Genomic DNA, 19,812 nt, shown 5'->3' with positions numbered 1-19,812 from the left:
CCAGGCGCCCCCAGATTATTTTTTTTACAAAGGTATTTGCTTTTATTTATTTTTTTAAAAGATTTTATTTATTTGAGAGAGATTGAGATAGAGAGAGAGAGCACAAGCTAGAGGGAGGAGCATGCTCCCTGCTGAGCAGAGAGCCTGACTTGGCCCATCCCAGGACCTGAGCCAAAGGCAAACACTTTACCAACTGAACCAACCAGGTGCCCCCAAATTACTTTAAAAAAAACCAAAAATGTGTTTCTTGTAATTTGTCCAGAATTAGGGGTAAATGAAAGGCCTCTTAAAGGATCTAGCATACTATTTTGCCATCAGGGCTCTGTGTATGACCAGCAGGATCAGGACTCAGATGTGCCCAAAGATCAGGGCTCAGGGCTCAGGCTCATTCTGTGGCCTTGAGCAGACCCGGTGTGTGGCTGGCTCAGATCCCACAGGAGTTCTTGGGGTTTTCCATTTGTCTGCGCCCAGTCAGACAGGAGCCTGGCTGGCCGCCCAGCGCCCAAGGATATCTTCCCCTGGTCTAAAGCCGCCTTCCTTCCCCTCCTGCCCAAGGTTGGGCAGGCTCTGGCCAGGCTTCGAAGATGAGGACTCTCCTGAGGATCCGCCTGGCCCCAGAGTCATCAAAACAACAGCTGGGCCTGATGTGGGGGGAGGCCTTGGTGGGGAGCTCAGCTGCCAGAGCCTCAAGGGTTCCTAAGGTGTGTCCCAATTTCCCAGGCCTGCCCCGGGGCCCTGCATGGCCTCTAGCTGACCCCAGGGATGACCTGCTTTCAGCCCCAGCTCTGCCCCACCCACTCACAAAAGGAGCACCTGTGGGGGGCCGTAGGGGGTTAACAGAAGGGGCCTATTGGTCTGCTTTTAGAGGGCCAGTCAGGAAAGTCAAGGGCAGAAGCACTGAGTTACTGGTGGGGCAGGCAGAAATCTCTACTTTGGGCAACAAATGCTTTTTTCCCAGGTGCCCAGGCCCCTAGCCTGTAAGTGTGCCTGGTCATGGGGGGGTCTCCAGAGTGCATGTTTGTGTGTGTGTGTGCACTGCGTGTTTGTGTGCATGCATCCCTCTGCTTCCCCTAACACTCCAGGCAGAGACACTGTCCCAACCCCACAGATGGGGAGATTAGCTCTGTAAGGTTCCTTGACCTGCCTGAGGTCATTTATTCATTCACAAAGTATTTCCTGGGATGGGAGCTCAGGTGTCTGCAGGCGCACCCTCAGACACTGGTGGCAGCTAGTAGGCGTCCAGGAGATTCGGCCAGTTCATCCCCCCCAGCCACCCACCTGGTGTAAGCCCTGCCCCCATCCAGGCATGCGGGCTAGGCAAGGGGTGCTGGACTGCAGCTGAGCTGGGTGGGTGAATTGAGTAGCAATAGGCAGTGCCTAGTGCTGGCTCTGAGGGCTGAGTTCCTCCCCCCTGCCCCCTGGGCCCTACCCTGACCTCTGGGGAGCCCCCCACCAAGGTGTTGACACTGGTCTGTTCCTCCCTAGTCTCTACTTACCTATCCCAACTGGTCTGGACCCTGCCTGGGGCTGGGGCTGGGTGTGATGATCATCTCCCTGTTACAGAAGTTTCCAGCAGAGGGAACCAGAGCAGGGGTCCCACCTCAGGAGGGGCACACTATTCAGGTCTCTGCACAGGCCAAAAACGGGTCTGGATGCTGGCCTCCCTTTCTGCCTCCCGCCCCCTGTCCATTAGGATCTACCTAAGACAGCAGCTACCTAGGGGCCCCTTAGACACCTGGCATCAGCCCCCTGGCATCACCCTGCCCCTGCACACACCACGGGCCCTTGCCTCGCCCATGAAAACCCCACAACCGGCCCCACCCCCTCTGCCCCCCAGGCCTCCTTACTGTCCCGACACACCGGCCAGCTTCCACCCTCAGGTTTTGGCACTTCCTGTAGCTCGTGCCCACCTGGTCTGACATGGCCTCACCCTTGTCAGGGAAAATAAGTAGACCCACATCTTGGCAAGCACACCACTGCTTGCCCCCCATCCAGCCTGGCAGCCCTCAGAGGACAGGGTGTCTGCATGTCCCCAGAGCAGAATCTGGTATGTGGCTGACCGCAGCAGAGACCTGATGGGATGAATGCAGACAGGGTGGTACCCACCCCACACCCAGGCTGCCCACCCTGCTGTTGCCAGCTCTGGGATCACAGGGGGCAGGCCTGGGCTCCTGGGGAGTGAGCTAACAGGACCTCCAGACCCTCAGGCCTGGTCCCTTAGGTGCTGGCATGTCCCTGACCACAAACAGGCAGGTGGAGTCTAGAAGGACACGTGGGTGTGGCAGCTGGGTGGGTGGCAGAAGGGGCCTCTGGGCCCTGCTGCTCTGGCCGCCCCCTCCCTCTGCCCCCCTTACTGTTGTGGGTGGGTTCTGGGGGCCTCCGGCTTGCCCCACACCCTGCCTCAGGACCACAGCAACCCCTGTTCCTGTTTCTGTGTCCCCCAGCACGTGCATGGTTGCATATGTAGGTACAAACACATAAAAAAACAGCGGCACAGGGCACCCCACCGGGTGAAGGTGGGGACCCACACTGCTCTGCCCCTCCGGCCCAGAATGTCCTCAGGCTGGGGTCAGAGGCCCCGGGAGCTGCCCTTTTCCCTAGGGTCAACATGACCACAGTGAGCTAGGGACAAAAGGCCCTTCTTCTCTGCAGAGGCCCTGACTGTGCGGAGGAGGGAGTGTTCCTGTGGACCCTGTGGGGGCAGGGGCAGTGCCTTCAGAGAGCAATGTCCCTGGGTTTCACGGAACCCCCTCCACCTGCCTGTGAAGCAGCGGGTGGGGTGGGCCAGTGCCAGGAAGTGATGCTCTGGGGCTCTCAGACTGGGCCAAGGCAGGGGCTGGACCTGGGGGAGGGAGAGGGCGGGTGGGCAGGGCCTGCTGTATCCTGGCTGCCTCTGTCCTTCTCAACCCCCCCAGCCTCCCAGCCTGTCTTTCTTCTGAGAGGAGGCTTCCGGACAATTATATTTGTGCTTCCTCTGGCGTCTGCCTCAAGCGCAGCCATGACCCTGACTATTACACTCCTGGCTGACCCCCACGCTCCCTGGGGACCCTCCATCTGCCGGTGTCTCCCCCTGGGAAGTGCAGGACGCTGGGATGAGACTTGCCAGGATGCTGCAGCAGGAGAGCCTCAGGGCAGAGCAGGGGGCCAGGGGAGTACAGCCGACCAGATGGGGGGTGGGGGGCCTCTCCCAGGGGTCAGGTGAGAGCTCAGCTCAGCATGCGCAGCAGGAATGACGAGCAGAGCTGAGGAAGAGCTCTACCAGGGCTGGTAGCCGAGCTCAGCCAAGTCTGGGCAGAGGCCCTGGCAGGCCAGTCCTAAGACCGGGCCTCTCATTCTTTCTCTCTCTGATGGAGAGGCCGGGGGGAGGAGGGCGGCTGCTTCCTCGAGGGCCTGAGTCATGGCCAAGGAGACCCGCTCAGTTTTTCCAGAAGGGACGGAAACTTCCCTGTCAGCCCTGCTGCACAGGCCCAAGTGTGACTGGCCCGCCTGCTACATAGGAGTAGGGAGACAAGCAGGGGTAAAGCGCTGCCTTATCAGTGGGCAGTCCACCATGGCCCAGCTCCCTGCCCCTGGCAGCGGGTGCCCAGTGAGAGGGAGGATGAACCAAGGAGGGTTTGCACATGTTTACCTGGGTACCTCAACCCCAATGCCCCCTGCCCGGATCAGCTCTCAGCTGGTACCCCAGCCTGCCTGGCCATGGCCTCTACTCACTGTCCCCAGCAGCAGCAGCTGTCCTGGTCAGCCTGGTGTGCTCTGGGGCTGGGGGCCACACCAGGCCCCCCGGGAGGCACACCCTGGACTTCAGGGGCCCAAGCCCATTGCCGCCCACCCCCAACACCGGGGCTCAGGCGGAAGCACCAGGCAGTTTCTGGTCCCAGCAGAGGCCTGAGGTCTGTGGAGCTGAGCCAGCACCACCACTGCCAAGACTCCCTTCGAGGGGGTGGGGGCGGCGGGGACACAGTCCTCGCCTGTTCCTGCCCCAGCTCCTCCAGCTTGGCTGGGCCACTTCCTTTTTTAGGCAAAGTTGGAGCTCCGGCCTGTCTCACAGAGCGTCTCACCCTCACCTGCCATAAAGGGAGGAAGGAAAACCATTGAGTCCCATCCGCCCTTGCTGCTGAGCATCCTCCTGGGGAGGGGGTAAGGGAGGGGACATCCTGGCAGAGATGCCCCTGCCACCTTGCACCGGGGGACCTGTGTCCTCCCAGCTCCACAGAGTAGTGGCTGGGAGAAGGCAGTGGTCTTCTTATAGTAGTGAGAGACCTCAGGATGCCCGGGTGGCTCAGTTGGTGAAGCGCCTGCCTTCGGCTTGGGTCATGGTCCCGGGGGCCTGGGATCGAGCCCCGCATCGGGCTCCCTGCTCAGCGGGAAGCCTGCTTCTCCCTCTCCCACTCCCACTGCTTGTGTTCCCTCTCTCGCTGTCTCTCTCTGCCAAATAAATAAATAAAATCTTAAAAAAGAAAAGAAAAAGTAGTGAGAGACCTCATCTGGACCCTCAGCTCCTGCCCAAGGGGAGGGAATCTGCCCCAAGGCCTGAGTGGTCTCAGGATGCCCCTGCAGTCAGCCACCTCTGGTGCTAATGGGTCCCTCCAGAGGGCTGGGGGCCTGCCCTCGGTCCTGGAGTTGGATCTTGGGTCAAGCCCTGGGTCCCTCATTGGGCAGGGTGTATGGGGACAACAATAGTTCCAGCATGGTCACACTGGACAGGTCCTGAACCAGCTACTCCCAGCTCCTATATGCCTCTTCCTCCAAGAAGTCCGGTAGGGTGGGGGGCTTTGGGTCCCTCAAGAAGCTCCCCTTCAGGCCTCTGCCCCTCCCAATGTCCCATTTTCTAAGTGTCCAGCCCCCAATACCTACCCCTCTCTCAGCCCTGTGGTAGAGGTGAGTCCAGGGCCTGGGCCTTGCCAGGGTGGCCTTGTTCTCCGTGTCACCCCACCCCGTCGCACCCCTGGGTTTCCCTTGGGCCTGATTTCAGAGGCTCTTAGCACTCAGGGGTCACGGGCGGTGGGCCTGGGGATGGTCCAGCTCGATAGCTCCCTGCTCTGCTCCTGGCTGGGGGCAGGAGACAGTGCGGACCCCAAGCCTCCCAACCAGGAAAGAAAGCTGCAGTATCTGTGTCTGTGCACGCCCACGCGTGTGTGCCGCGGTCGCATCCCCGTGAGTGCTGCGTGTCGCAACCCGCCTGGGTCCCTCCGCGCGCGCGCCTCCCGCCTCCCGCCTCCCGGAGTCTGTGCGCCTCAGCACTCGGGGTGAGTGTGCACCGGGGGCGGGGCCTCGGGGACGGGGCCTCCCGGGGGCGGGGTCGGGTCCGGCCTGCGCGGCGGCGCGCCCTGCAGTCCCCGAGCGAGCGAGCGGCGAGCGGAGGCCGAGCGCGCCCCTTCCCGTCGCGCGATGCTGCCCTGGACGGCGCTCAGCCTGGCCCTGAGCCTGCGGCTGGCGCTGGCGCGGAGCGGCGCCGAACGTGGTGAGTGAGGCGGGCGGCGGGCTGGGCTCCAGCTCGGGCGGCGCCCCTACCCCCTGCTGCCTGCGCGGGGCAGTCTCTTTCCCTCCCGCGGCCCCGGGGTAGGGACGGCCGCAGGGCACCCCACCCACCTGCGGTGGGCGGACCCAGGTGCCTCAGGCGGCTAGGCGGGCGCCAGATGTTGGGGAGGGGGCTCTGGAAAGGAAGGGGGTGGTGTCTGTCGGGGAGGAGGTCCCTGCCTCAGTTTCCTTCTCCTGGGGATGACGCTTAGTAGAGGGATGGGATGGTAAGAGGGCTAGAGTCGCCCCACCGGATTGGAGGATACAGAGGCCGCAAGGCACAGATCAGAACCGAGACACCCCAGCTCCTGTCTGCCCTTGGCCCAGCGGTGGAAAGGGTCCTTTTGCCCCCTGGGGTGCCGGGAGCAAGGGGAAGGCCTTGGAGGGGCTGGTGGGCCCTCAAGCTGCTCCAGCAGGTAACCTGCTTCCTGGGTCCAGATGGAGTAGAGGATGGGTCCAGAGGAGGGGTGACATCATCTGTAAGTGGGGTCACGACTCCAGCCTGGCCATATGGGCTGTGGGAGGGGCTGTGATCATGCTCTGTCCCTCTCATCTATCCACCTCAGCTCCCAGTCTCCGCAGGGGCTTTGTGCCCCACCCCCCCAACAAGTAGTTGCTTTACCTGGAGGCTGGGCTGTGGGCCTGAAGCCAAGCCTGAGCAAACAACCCCCCTGTGACCCAGGCCTGTCCATTCACACTCCTGGGTGCTGGGCCAGGACCCTTGACTCCAGCCTGCACAGAGTCTGCTGAGCAAAGGGAGGGTGGAGGGGCTTAGAGGGGTTGGCTCTCCTTTACAGATGAGACTTGAGCCCAGAGAGCACCCCAGGTATATGACCAGGGTGCAGAGTTAGAACCCACTGAGACTGTGGACCACTGTGGCTCAGGACCCCTCTTCCCCTTCCCCCAGGGCTGCCACCTTAAGGACCTTTGGGCGTGGGGCTGAGCAGGCTTTCAGGGCCCACTTGGGTAAGGGTAAGCTCCAGCTTAGGGAAAGCTCAGGCCCTGGGGGTTCTGCCCTGGGTGTGGGGCTGTCTGGGGGCCACCACATGGGGCTGAACCCTTCCCTCTCCCCCAGGCCCCCCAGCATCGGCCCCCCAGGGGGACCTGCTGTTTCTGTTGGACAGCTCGGCCAGCGTGTCTCATTATGAGTTCTCCCGAGTTCGGGAGTTTGTGGGGCAGCTGGTGGGCCTGCTGCCCCTGGGTCCTGGTGCTCTGCGTGCCAGCCTGGTGCATGTGGGCAGCCGCCCGTACACCGAGTTCCCCTTCGGCCAGCACAGCTCAGGCGAGGCTGTCCAGGATGCCGTACGTGCTGCAGCCCAGCGCATGGGTGACACCAACGCTGGCCTGGCGCTGGCTTACGCCAAGGAGCAGCTGTTTGCGGAGGTGGCGGGGGCCCGGCCAGGGGTGCCCAAGGTGCTGGTGTGGGTGACAGACGGCGGCTCCAGCGACCCCGTGGGACCCCCCATGCAGGAGCTGAAGGACCTGGGTGTCACTGTCTTCATCGTCAGTACTGGCCAGGGCAACCTCCTGGAGCTGTCTGCTGCCGCCTCGGCCCCCGCTGAGAAGCACCTACACTTTGTGGATGTGGATGACCTGCACATCATTGCCCAGGAGCTGAGGGGATCCATTCTGGGTAGGTGGGAAGAGGCAGGGCCTGGGGGGACCCCAGCAATGAACCTCGGAAGAGGTGCGGGGAGAGGTACTCGAGTGCCTGTAGCAGGGGCCAGGGCTCCGGGGCCAGTGGCACTTCGTGGGGGTCCGGCAGGGAGGCAACACACATGGCTTCTCTGTGCATGCTCCAGGGACGCGCTCCAGCTGTGTGCCCTGTAGGCCCCACTGCCTGGGCTGTAGTGGGACAGAGGGCCAGGCCTGAGTAAACATCTCCAGGTGGGGTTCTCTGCTGACAGCACCACCCCAGAGTGGAGGGCCTGGAGTGGACCGAGAGACCAAGGGGCTGCCTCTGGTGGGATGTGGTTAAATGGAGAGGAAGAGGGGGAGGGTCCAAGCCTGAGGACTCTGCAGATGGACAGCACAGGCTCCTGTATGTGTGTCAGGTGCTACCATGCCTGGGGGTGAGAGAGCCAGGTCGGGATGGGCTAGGATTGCCTCCCACAGCGCTCGGGCCCTACCACCCTAGGGGTAGAGACAGAGGAGTGGGAGTGGGTTTGTACCAGTGGTGTTTTTGGGAATTGCTAGAGGAGGCTGGACCAGGGAGGGCCCACTGCAGGGGCTAGCAGCTCCCCACCAACTTTCTTACAGACCACCCCCGCACCCCCCATCCCCAGCCAAACCTCACGGTGGGAGGGGCTGGAGATGAAGGGCCTGATTACCGGCTCAGCCGGCTCTATTCACTGAAAAATGCCACTAACCCCAGGGTTCTTCCTGAATTCTGCCTGTGGGTTAATCATCCACCCAAAACCGGAAGGGGTTGGACTGTGAATTGCAGAAAGGTAGAGGGTCCTTCCAAAGGTTTCCCCCAGGGACGCCTGGCTTCTGGTGGCCCCTGAGTCAACCACTGTGGCTGAGCCTGGAGGGGACAGCAGGAGGAAGGGCAGCAGCTGGACAGGAAGAACCCAAGGCTGCAGGGCAGTGAGGCAGTAGGGTGGGGGCTCCTGGGATAGGGGTGGGGTGGGGTCTGAATATGGGGGATGCGTAGGAGAATGAGTGCCAGGCTGACAGCTGGAGCACCCAGCATTCAATAAAGAAGCATCAAGATCCCGATGGGCATAACGCTGCCCGGACATTTATCAACCTTACCTACTTGCGTGGTCACTCACATGGCCATGTGGTGTCATGGGCTCAGGAGTAATGCACACTTGGGGGTCCCACTCTGGAGCCCTCCTCCTAGAAACCTGAGGCAGGTGGTACTGTGACCCCACATCCAGCTACTCCTGGAGTTGCCCCGTCATCACTCCCAGGGTGTCCCCCCACCCAGAGCCTCCCATCTTCTGGCTGCACTGGTGCCCCTTTGCCTTGACTGTCCAGAGCTGAGCTGACCCCACACTCTGTGCAGGCCACTCGGGCTAGGGAGGGTGGCTGGTCCTCTGTTCTCAGATACCACCTTTGAGGGGCCACTGGAGTGGTGGGAAGTGGCCATTATAGCTCCTCACCTGTCTGGGTTTGCAGCTGAGGCAGGCAAGGAAGCACCTGATGGAGTCCCAAGTGGGCGACTGCACTCTTTTCCTAACCCCAGCCCTGTCACCGGTTCGTGTTATCATTAGCACTGCTGGGGCGGCGGAGCCTGGGCTGTTCCCCACGTCTCCCTGCCCCGTCAGTCAGGGCCCCAGGCTGGGCGAGAGGAGACCTGACCCCCTGCACCACCCGCAGACGCGATGCGGCCACAGCAACTCCGTGCCTCTGAGGTCACGTCCAGCGGCTTCCGCCTGGCCTGGCCGCCCCTGCTGACCGCAGGCTCTGGCTACTACGTGTTGGAGCTGACGCCCAGCGCCGAGCCAGGGACCGTGCGTCGCCAGCAGCTGCCGGGGAACGCCACGGGCTGGGCCTGGGTCAACCTCGACCCTGACACCGACTACGAGGTGGCGCTGGTGCCCGAGTCCAACGTTCACCTCGTGAGGCCGCAGCACCTGCGGGTGCACACGCTGCCGGGTGAGCGGGGCGCGGAGGGCGGGCGGGGCGGGGGGGTGGGGCGACCGGGCGGGGCGGGGCCAGACCGAGGCCGCGCCCCCGCTCCGCTCAGGCGCGCGCTTCCCCCCTCCCCCCCCCGCAGAGGAGCCCGGGCCGGAGCGCATCGTCATCTCGCATGCCAGGCCGCGCAGCCTGCGCGTGAGCTGGGCGCCGGCGCTGGGCCCGGCCGCCGTGCTCGGCTACCACGTGCAGTACGGGCCGCTGCTGGGCGGGGCGGCGCAGCGCGTGGAGGTGCCGGCGGGCCGCAACAGCACCACGCTGCAGGGCCTGGCGCCCAGCACCGCCTACCTGGTGACCGTGACGGCAGCCTTCCGCTCGGGCCGCGAGAGAGCGCTGTCGGCCAAGGCCTGCACGCCCGACGGCGAGCGCAGCCGCGCCCCGCGCCCCCAGCCGCAGGGGGCCGGGGGCCGGGAGCCGTGAGCCGGCCGCCCCGCCCACCCGGGGGCCGCCTTCTCCCCACCGCCAAAACCTGGGCCTTGCCCCGCGGCGACTCCGTCCGCACCCCCCCCCCCAAGAACTCTCCTGCGGCGGCGGAGGGCTCCCTGCTCGGGCGTCTGCCTCCTAGGACACAGGGCTCGCCTGACTCCCCGGCCATCGCGACCCCCTGCCCTGCCCGGGCCCAGAGCTGGACACGCGATGCTGTCCTTTGGGCAGGAATAGCAGGAAGATGGACAGGGAGTCTGGGGCGGGCTGAGAACATCAGATGCAGGACTGGCCTCGAGCGCAGGACAGGAGGCAGCTGAGCGGAGCGGCTGGACCTCTCACTTGTGTGAAGGCCCAGTCCCTCTGGTGGCAAGGGCTGGCATCGGTCTGAGAGGGCTTGGTCCGGCTGGCCGCGCTGCGTCCCTGCGGCCTCAGGTCCTAGATGTGGGTGGAAGGTGGATGGGGGAAGGGCGGGAGCTGGCTCCGGCTGGGTTCCAAAGGCTTCCCAGAGGGGACAGGATCTGGAAAAGGTCAGGGAGTTGTGGTGGCAGGTCGATGGTGTGCTCAGCAGCTGGGTCAGCAGAAAGGTGGTCTTTACCAGGGTGTTCAGTTGGCCTGCTGGGGACAGTGGCCCTGCCTTCCTGCCCAGGACCCAGGTGGGTCCAGCTACAGCCCGGGGATGCAGATGGCACCTTCCTGGAGGAACAGGACCCTGGAGACAGGAGGGCTCCTTGCCCCTGCAAGCCCCAAGGCTTGCACTCACAGGGAGCCTCCCCTGCTTCTGGGTGGGGAGCTTCCATGCATGGGCAGGGACAAACAAGGTTCCCCTGGGTGGGTTCACCCCAGCGATTCTCTACAGCATCTTCTGACCCCACCTCCTGTCACCACTGCTCTACTGGGGCCACCAGACGAGTCCTAAGGGCAGTACCTGCTGTCCCTCAGCCCCGTCAAGGCATGTATGTACTCCCGTCTGCACCAACTCCGTGCTCACTTTGCCTCTTCCCCACTAACACCCCAGACTTTAAAATACAGTAAATTAGATGTAAACTGAGCTCTGCAGTCTCAGAGTGCTTTACTCCATCCCAACACTCCAGCCCTGTGAAAGCTCCCAGACGGAAGGCCAGTGTTCTGCGGCTGGTGCTGGGGAAGGGGAGGGGAGCCAAGCCCCTCCTGGTGCTGAGGCTCAGAACACCCTGCCATCTGCACCTCCTCCTCAGAGGGCCCTGACCGTTTCTGTGGGTGGGACTCCGCACTTTGGAGCAGAGTTGCCAGAGGCAGGGACGGGGACCTGGCTGTGCAGGGCTGTCCACACCACCGCTTCAGATCAGGGGTGGGGCTGTGGCGCCCTCTGCTGGCAAGACCACTCCCTCAGCAGCAGTTGGACTAGCCCGCCGCCTGCTAGTGGGAAATGGACACCCTAACCCAAGCAAACTGCAGGGTTGAGAGAGGTGGTCTTCAAGTCCCTGACAGTGTTCTCAGTTTGCCCACTCGGGTTTGGTGGCACGTGTTTGGGGGCAGCCTTCAATCGAGCTGGCCTGCCACCGTTTTTCAAGGACCAGATTCCCAAGAATCACATGGCTCCCTAAGCACCTAAGGCCTGCACCACACTAGTCTAGTGTACTAAACATTTGTGGGGGCCAGCAGTGCACGAGCCCACCATCTGCTTATGTGACAACGGCATGGGAGACAAAGGGCTCCTGCCCTGTGTGACCAGAGCAGGCGGAGTGGGCAGGGGGGCTAAGGTGGTGGGTCCAGGGTCCCCTGGTAGTGCCGGGCCAGGCCAGACTTGGTCAGAGGGTAGGGAGGCACTGCTGAGTGGGCGTTGGGTTTCCCCTACGTGTCCCCACAACCCCTGGGGAATCAGGCCCAGGGAAGCCGAGTGGCCTGTGTGGCCTCTACCACTGCGGGCATCTGCTTACCCCCTGACCGGTGGTTAGCCGGCAGCCCAGAGTCGGCGGACCCCTCCCTAGGCTGGTGGATGTGAACAACAGGGTCTAGGCAGCATCGACCGGAGAGGGAGACCTTCCCCAAGGCTGATCAGAACTCCCCATGTGCAGGCCAGTGTGCCCCACCCTGATGCCCAGGGTACCTGTAGGTCCAAGCCCATTGGGCACCTGGAAAGGTCCCCCTTCCACAGAGCCTCTCAGTCCAGCCTGCAGAGTGCTATGCGGGCGGCAAGAGAAAAAGCAAGAGAATACTGGCAGGTGCTTTCCTAATGGCTCAGTCATGCACTTGAGACAGATGAGCTCCTTCCCCCAAACATACCTACAATCCCAAGCGAGGGCAGAGTGGCCAAAGACACATGGCCCTACTCCCTGGAAGAGGCTCCAGCTTCAGCTCATCACTGCTGGATGCTGAGGGCAGGGAAAGGAGCCCCCACTTCTGTGCCAAGGAATGCCTCTTCTGGAAACCCTTACCTTGGAAGTGCTGCCCTTTGCACTGTTCTAGGCAACTTTTTTTTTCCTTAAGATTTATTTATTTGAGAGCAAGCACGTGCACAGGGTGGGGAGAGGCAGAGGGAGAGGGAGAATCTCCAGCAGACTCCACACTGAGCACGGAGCAGGATGCGGGGGCTCCATCCCACGACCCTGAGATCACGACCTGAGCCAAAATCAAGAGTCAGACCCTCAACTGACTGAGCCACGCAGGCAACTCTTAAAGGTTGGTAAGTCTGGGCCATGTCTGGGAACAACCTCCAGGAAAGTTCTGTCCTGGCCTCCCCCCACACCCCCGCAGGCTGCCACCTGCAGGGACTCACACATGTCACTCTGTGTGAAGTGATACGTGGCACTGTGAGCTTCTGACGCAGACGTGAAAATCAGAAAGGGCTGTGGCTGCTTCTGGTTAAGACAAGGAAAGTGAGAGGTTACATCACGCGGCGTGTGCCCACTCACAGCCCCTCTGAGAACACACCTTCCTCAGGGGCCATGGCTTCAGAGGACACTGCTTCCAAGGTCTGTCCAGACTGCATCTGCCCCTGCTTTTGTTGTGGGAAGGGCAGGCCAGTGCTCGGTGTGTCTCCTGCCAGCCGGGTGGGGGCAGCTGAGTGCCTGTGCACTCATCTGTGGGGCTGTCCTGGTTGTGAGATGGACCCACAGGGGAGAGAACAGCAGGCCAGGGCATCTCAGTAGGCAACTGCCTACCTAGAAGCATATGCTACTTGGGAAGACAAGACTGGAGGGGTAGTGAGCTCTGGGCTCAGTCCTGAGTCACTCTCCAGTCCTGGGCCCAAGGTAGCACGTCTGAGGGCTCAGCACTCTTAAGCCCTCATTACCTCTTCTGACTCTCTGGAGGCACAGGGAAGAGCTGTAGGAGCCCTGTGATCTGGGAGCCCTGCTTGCCCTGCTTTGCTGGCTAGGATGGGGACCAGCAGCCCAGGGCCCCATTTTGGGAGGGCCAGGCTGGGCAGCTTTTCTGTTGGCAGGGTTGGAGTCTGTCAGGTGGGGGTGTGGGTGTGGGTGTGGCCTGCATGTGGGTTTGGGCGACTGTGAGCAACACCAGAACCAGCAGGTCCTTTTGGAAGCGGAGAGAGGGAACAGAAAAGGGACCAGCTCATTACTTTTGAAGGCCTGGCTGTCCTAGGAGTCTTAAATGTGATAAACAGGCAGGCTTCTGCACAAGTGCTGTCCATGGCAGACACCAGGCAGGTTGAGCAGTGGGCAGGTGCAACCTTGGTGATGGGACACCCTGGGGTTTGGTGAGTGGGGGGCTGTGGGCCAGACTGGAAGGCCACAGCTCTGGTGTGCCGTGTGGCTCTGGAGGTCCGGCCGGAGCCAGGGGTCCAGAAACCACACCTGCTGCCTGGGCTTCCCAGGGGCACCTGTCTTCTCTCTTTGGACTCGAGGACAGGCTGTAGGCCAAGCTGTCCACCTGCATCTCCAACTTCTGCAGTCTTTCCTCCAGGTCTTAAATGCTGGAGGACTCCCTCAGAGAAGAAAGCCACATGTTGTGGGGAGGGTGATATCGGGAAATCTGTCAGCAAAACAGCTCAGCACAAGCAGCAGAGAACCCTACATTTGTCAGTTAAATGTGAATGCATTAGGTAAAAAGCATCATCATAATTCCATTTTATTAACTTAGTGTCTTTAGGAAAGGTTTGTCTGCCCTCCTCAGTGGCTCCCAATCTAAGATTTTAAGTGACAAACACAAGTGGATTGGATGTTTTCTATGGCCCATCAGAAATTGGAAAGTACCTGGCCGGTGCCTGACTGGCTCAGTAGGTAACAGCACAAGACTTTTGATCTCGGGGTCGACCTTCAAGTGCCACATTGGGCAAGGATCCTACTTGAAAAAAAGTAAAAAATAAAATAAAATATGTATATAAATAAAAAAAAATAAAATAAAAATATGTATATAAATAAACAAATGAGGGGGGACTGGAAAGTATGGAGCCCACCTAGTCAGATGATGGAGACTGGAGGTGACCCCACTGTCAAAGGGAGTGCCCTTACCTAAATCCTTAAACAACAATCAACTCTGTTTTTCAAATTAAGTCAAGTTAAATGAAACTGACTGTATTTTTTATTTTTTAAAGATTTTGTTTATTTGAGAGAGAGAGCATGTGTGGGGGTTGTGGTGGTGGGTGGGTGGTGGACGGAGTGAGAACAGGCTCCATGCTGAGCACAGAGCCCGATGTGGGGCTCAATCCAGTACTGTGGGATCATGACCTGAGCCGAAGGCAGATACTTGACTGAGCCACCCAGGCGCCCCTGACTTTATTTTTTGAAACTGGCTTTTTAAATGCAGAAATTTATTCTCAGTGATCCCCCCCCCTTTTTTTTTTAAGATTTTATTTATTTGACAGAGAGAAACACAGTGCGAGAGGTAACAAAAGCAGGGGGAGTGGCAGAGGGAGAAACAGGCTTCCCGCTGAGCAGGGAGCCCGATGCGGGGCTCGATCCCAGGACCCTGGAATCATGACCTGAGCCGAAGGCAGACGCTTAACGACTGAGCGCCCCAGGCGCCCCCCAGTGATTCCTTTTTAAATAAACGTACACAAGCTTGCCAATACTGGACTGGGATGGATGGAGCTAGACGGGCACATGGCTGAGCTGTGTTTGGACAAGGACTTCCTGTATCTTACCCATTTCCTTTTCTTCATGCAGCAGAGCCCTGCTAGGGGGGCTGTGGGAAGTATATAGTTTGTGGCTAATCCATAAAAACCTTGATGGCCACTGGTGTGGGGGAGGGGGGCGGCATCTGGCTGGGAAACTCATTTGGCTTTCTCTTCCTTTGAGGGTGAAAGATCACAGAATCATCTTTAATTCTTTCCCCTATTTTTATTCAGCATTAAAACTGTTTTCAGTCCACTGGGGGCAGCTCCATATAATTCTGGGAACTCAACCAATTCCATCAAGGAAAGACTAAAGGGGCAACTTGGATGTTGGCCCTAGAAGCGAACTTTGCTAGCTTTGGGTACTGCGGGTTCTAGAGCGACGCTGGCTCTGCCCATCCTTTCCTCCCTCTGCCCAAGGCGGGGTCAGCCTGCCCCTTTGTCCCGGAAGCAGGCACGCGGCCTTTGGAGGTGCCCCAGAAGGCTGGACCCCTCCTCCAGCAAGGACGCCCTCTTGTGCGACTTTGGGGGGCTGCTCTGTCTTCGCACGCTTCTGGGGTTGAGATCCGTCTCCCTCCAGTTGTGAGCCACTTCCAAGTAGCCTCCGCACCCAGTGTGGAGCCCAGTGCGGGGTCTGAACTCATGACCCTGAGACCCAGAGTCGGATGCTCAACCAACTGCGCCAGCCTGTGAGCCACTCCGGAGCGATGCAAAGGATCGCGCGAGCACGGACCACCGTGGCTTGCTGAGATACCGAAAAGGAGGCCGGGCGAGCTTGTTCTCCGGCCGGCCCTTCAACCTGATGGCGGCCCTAGGGGACGGGCAACGACTGCGTTTCTACCCTTCTAACATCCTACTAAGCGCCGACGACGTTCGCGAGCGCCCAGACCCACTGAGCGCAGCCTCAACCCTCCAGGGGCCCCCGCGGCCCGGGCGCGGGCGCGGGTCCGGGGCGCGGAGTCGAGGCCCCTCCCCGCGCCTGCCCCGGACTGATTTTCCGTCGCGGAGCAGCCGCTTTCCGCAGGCTCTCCCTCCGGCGGCCGCCCCCTCCGTCCGGGGCTCACCGCCCTGTCGCCGGGACCTCGCGTACCAAGGACCCCCGCCCCGGCGCCCCCCCGGCGCCCCGGCACCTGCCTCTCCGTCTCCGCCTCGTCGGGATCCTGCGGGAACCCACGGCAACGCGACCCAGAACTGACGTGTAACCAGGAAATGACGTGAACAAGGGCGCACATGCACCCAACCCATTTTGTCCCTGGTCGGTCCCCGTAACGAGGCGTTTCGGCCGCCCCTCGACGGCCCGCCCCCAGAGCCAGTTGGGCAGTCCTGGCGACGTCGCCGGTGACGTCACGGTAACCGCGGCCAGTCAGGAGGCCGCACGGTACGCGGCCCTCGTGCGCTTCCGTCGCCCGGAGGAAGAGGCGTTGTCGCGCCTGCGCAGGACCTCTGACCCCCGGCTCGCGGCGCGTGGAGGCTGCCCCGGTCCGCGCGCTTCAACTCGGCTTCGGCTCCGGCGGCTGCCGCGCCGCGCGGCGGTCGCGCGCCATGTCGTGGCTCTTCGGGATCAAGGGTCCCAAGGGCGAAGGCGCGGGGCCCCCGCTGTCCCTGCCGCCCGCTCAGCCTGGGGCCGAGGGCGGCGGGGACCGTGGCGCGGGGGATCGGCCGGCGCCCAAGGACAAATGGAGCAACTTTGACCCCACGGGCCTGGAGCGCGCAGCCAAGGCGGCGCGAGAGCTGGAGCATTCGCGTGAGTGCGGCGGCGAGGGTGCGGCCCGGTTGGGGTGGGGCCAGGGGAGCTCGGGCTCCTCCGCGGAGAGCCAGTCCACCGAGCCTCCGGGCATGCCGGTCCTAGGGCGCGTTTAGCTCCGCAGGCGTCTGAGGGATAGGCGGCTATCTGCAGCCCCGCTTGCCGGGTGGGGAAACTGGTCCGCAGGAGTAAACCTGGCCAAAGCCACCTTGGTGCGGGGAGGTTGGGGATGCCAGCACCCTCGGCGCCTTCCAAGCTGTCGAGCGTGCTTCAGTGAGGAGCTGGTGCAGATGGGATTTTGAGAAGTCGCAGGTAGCAGGTGCCCGGGCTGGAGCCCGGTCTTCATTACTGTCGAGTAGGGAAGCTCCTTGGGCCTCTTGCTGCCTCCACGTGGCCAAAGCGTGGCCAGATCCAGTCCGTGCGTGGTGTTAGCAGTTGTCCATTTGAGAAGGAAGTACAGTTGAGGGCCATTGGTTTTATGGAAAATACAGCAGCTTTGTGCTTATTTTTGAAAAGCATTAGCGTTCAGATTGGAGGGGTCTGTAATGCAATGCAGGTCAGTCTGTCCTGGTCCCTCCAGGTAGCCTTCCTGACTTAGGGCCCTCAAGGCACGGTAATTGGCCGGACCTTCGCTAATCCTACCTCCTTTCCTCCCATCTTTTGTCTTATTGGCTTAATGATTTGTTCTAGGATATAGTCTTAAGTGTTTGAGAACCTAGAATGTAGAAGACAGCGAATAAACACTGATTGAAAGGACACAGTAGTTCTCAGATTTCTGCTTAAGCAGAGATGCCCTTTTTTCAGAGGAGGCTGTATTAAGAAGCCATGCTATAAACAGGTATAAAGGAGAATCTGTTTGAGGAGGGAGAGGCCTGGCACTTTGTGGTTCAGTCCCTGCCCTTCCCCAGGGGGCTGCAGGAACATCCTGGTGCAAGGGTGCCTGACTCCCAGATCCCCAGAGGGACATTAAAAACATCTGGATATTTGGGCCTGGGCTTAGGATGGCCTGTTTACTTAGGCCTAGCTGGAAGACCATCCTTCTCAGACTAGGTGTATTGAATTTGCAAGGTAATTTCAGTTATCGGGTTGGTTGAGAAACCCACGTTGGGCTGGGCATCAAGGCACCTCAGATGATGACAGACTTTTAACACGTGACCCAATTTGTTGTTAAGGGCTTAGTGGGGGTGGCACCTTTCTGCCCCAGCTCCTGTGACATTTCATTAACTCAATCGTACACAGAATTTCAGAGTTTTTCCACTTTTGGAAGCTGAATCCTACTATCCCCAAATCCTTGCAGTTATGGGGGCCTTTGTGAATAGCCTTGAGTGTGCCTGAGGGGAGGCAGCTAAGGGGCCTCTCTTCCTCATCTGATCATGCCTCTGAATAGCTCCCATGTCTTTGGTACCAGGTGCTCCACAGCTACTCCCCCAGAATATTCTCCACCTGGCCCCCAGGGGCCACTGTCTGGGGGGACCATACCCATAAATAAAATCTTTAAAAAAAAAAAAGATTTTATTTATTTTACAGAGAGCAACAGAGTACAAGCAGGGGGAGCAGCAGAGGGAGAGAGAGAAGCAGGCTCCCCACTGAGCAGGGAGCCCCATGCAGGGCCCGATCCCAGGACCCTTGGATCATGACCTGAGCTGAAGGCAGACGCCTAACCAACTGAGCCACCTGGGTGCCCTACATCCAATGATTCTGTTCTAAGTGTGAGCTCTACTTCATTTAATTTTTTTTTTTAAGATTTTATTTATTTATTTATTTGACAGAGAGAGACACAGCGAGAGAGGGAACACAAGCAGGGGGAGTGGGAGAGGGAGAAGCAGGCTTCCCGTGGAGCAGGGAGCCCGATGCGGGGCTTGATCCCAGGACCCTGGGATTATGACCTGAGCCGAAGGCAGATGCTTAATGACTGAGCCACCCAGGTGCCCTTCATTTAATTTTTAAAATTTTTTTTATATTTTAAATAATCTCTATACCCACCGGGGGGGCTCAGACTTACAAACGCAAGATCACGAGTCGCATGCCCATCCAGCTGAACTAGCCTGGAGCCCCTCTACTTCATTTTGTTCCTGCCATCCTTCCTGGCCTAATTACTGGCCAGTGGGAGAGCTTTTGCCTTGCTGAACCACCTCTTCCTGTCCCCAGCCCCTTCTTCCCAGGGTGCCTTCTGCCTCTCTGCTCAACAGCCCCTCTCCAAAACCTGTCTTCTTGGTACTCACTGCTCTCTCCAGGCAAACCAGGATGCCCTCAGCTGCTCCCTGTAGTATGACCGCCTGCTCTGTCCTTTGGGTCCAGCCTGATGCTCCTTCATCCCCTAAGTCTCTGGGCCTTCCTTGGAGGTCAGAGCAGCACATTTGGCCTTGAGCTCTCTGAGTGCTCCAGTCCATGTGTCTGTACACTCCATGAAGGTGGAGGTGTAAAAGAGTCCCTTGCCTGTAGTAGGAGCTACATTAGTGCTTTGGAATGCACAGCTCCTGTTAGATGATTTCAAGGTGGTAAGTTACCCTTGGTAGTGTTGAAATTGTAGCTTGTGATTAGTGGGACACGTGGGTGCCAGGCGCTGTGCTGAGGTTACCTGCTCTCACATTTCCCTCTCTCTCGAGTCAGTGACTGAGGGATCTCTAATTGCCCCATTTTCAGGTGAGGTTAACCTGGCTGACTAAAGTCATGTGAGTGACAAGGGCAGCTGGGACCTGGTCTCAGCATTGTTGCCCTGAGGCACCCACGTTCCTATCTGCTGCAGCAGGACGAGCACTGTTGTGCTTTCACTCCCTCCTGCTCAGAAGGGGCTCCTAGAGTCTGTTCGAGCCTTGGCTTTGTGGCTTCCCAAGTTTACGGGGCAGGATGTGGGACCCTGGTGCTTTGTGCTGCCTCTCCTCGGGCTCCTGTGCCTCCGATCGCCAGAGACCCAGGGGAGAGCCTTGTAGTGAGGTGTGGGAGGCCGTGTCAGCCCGATCCTGACTGGCTCTGAAGGTCCTTCCCAGGCTCAGGCACTATGTGCTCTCCACACCACTGGCCCTAGTGGACCATCAGATACCGCAGCTTCCTCCCCGTCCATCTCAGCGTGTGAGGGTGCTCACAGACCTGCACACAGAAGTCATGCTCTAGGTAATGGTGTGTTTGCCGCAGCTTGGGCGTGATGGGTACTGGGGTCTGCAACTTACTTCGAAGGCTTCAGAAAGTAAGGTCACGGGACTCAGGTGGAAGGATAGATGTGTGGTACACAAAGGGAGAAAACCAGGTACATTGTTCCATCAGGGAGCTGGGTTCACAGGGATTTCCTACTTTCCTTCCATACTGCTACGTATGAGGATATTTCTTTATAGTAAAATCTCATGTATGGGAGAACTGTGTCATCACCAAAATATTTGAGAAGCCAGATGCACGGGCGTTTTGGCTAGGAGAGCACCAGAAGTTAGCTTTTTTT

The 19,812-nt window shown here is 59.9% G+C and overlaps 1 protein-coding gene across 5 annotated transcripts in view; it reads left to right on the top strand.

Annotated features, from left to right (window-relative positions):
- Positions 1-5,306: 5,306 nt before the first annotated feature.
- Positions 5,307-19,812, top strand: part of LOC123860169 (ATPase family AAA domain-containing protein 3) — a 32,877-nt gene continuing 18,371 nt past the window's right edge. For 3 of the 5 annotated variants that reach the window (XM_064590114.1, XM_064590113.1, XM_064590115.1), the window contains exons 1-2: positions 5,307-5,461; positions 6,593-7,150. In XM_064590114.1, the coding sequence (XP_064446184.1) occupies positions 5,389-5,461; positions 6,593-7,150 (631 nt within the window). In that variant the 5' untranslated portion in view covers positions 5,307-5,388. Of the gene's footprint in view, positions 5,462-6,592; positions 7,151-16,057; positions 16,383-19,812 lie in introns of those variants that run through there. The other 2 variants (XM_064590116.1, XM_045898918.3) reach the window with 2 other exon arrangements.

Source organism: Mirounga angustirostris, unplaced genomic scaffold (genome assembly GCF_029215605.1).
Source record: "Mirounga angustirostris isolate CCGP_5_RB_7025 unplaced genomic scaffold, mMirAng1.0.hap1 SCAF_4, whole genome shotgun sequence".
Taxonomy (NCBI): Eukaryota; Metazoa; Chordata; class Mammalia; order Carnivora; family Phocidae; genus Mirounga; species Mirounga angustirostris.
Note: the sequence above shows the minus strand (reverse complement) of the source record. Positions and strands in the feature narration are given on the sequence as shown.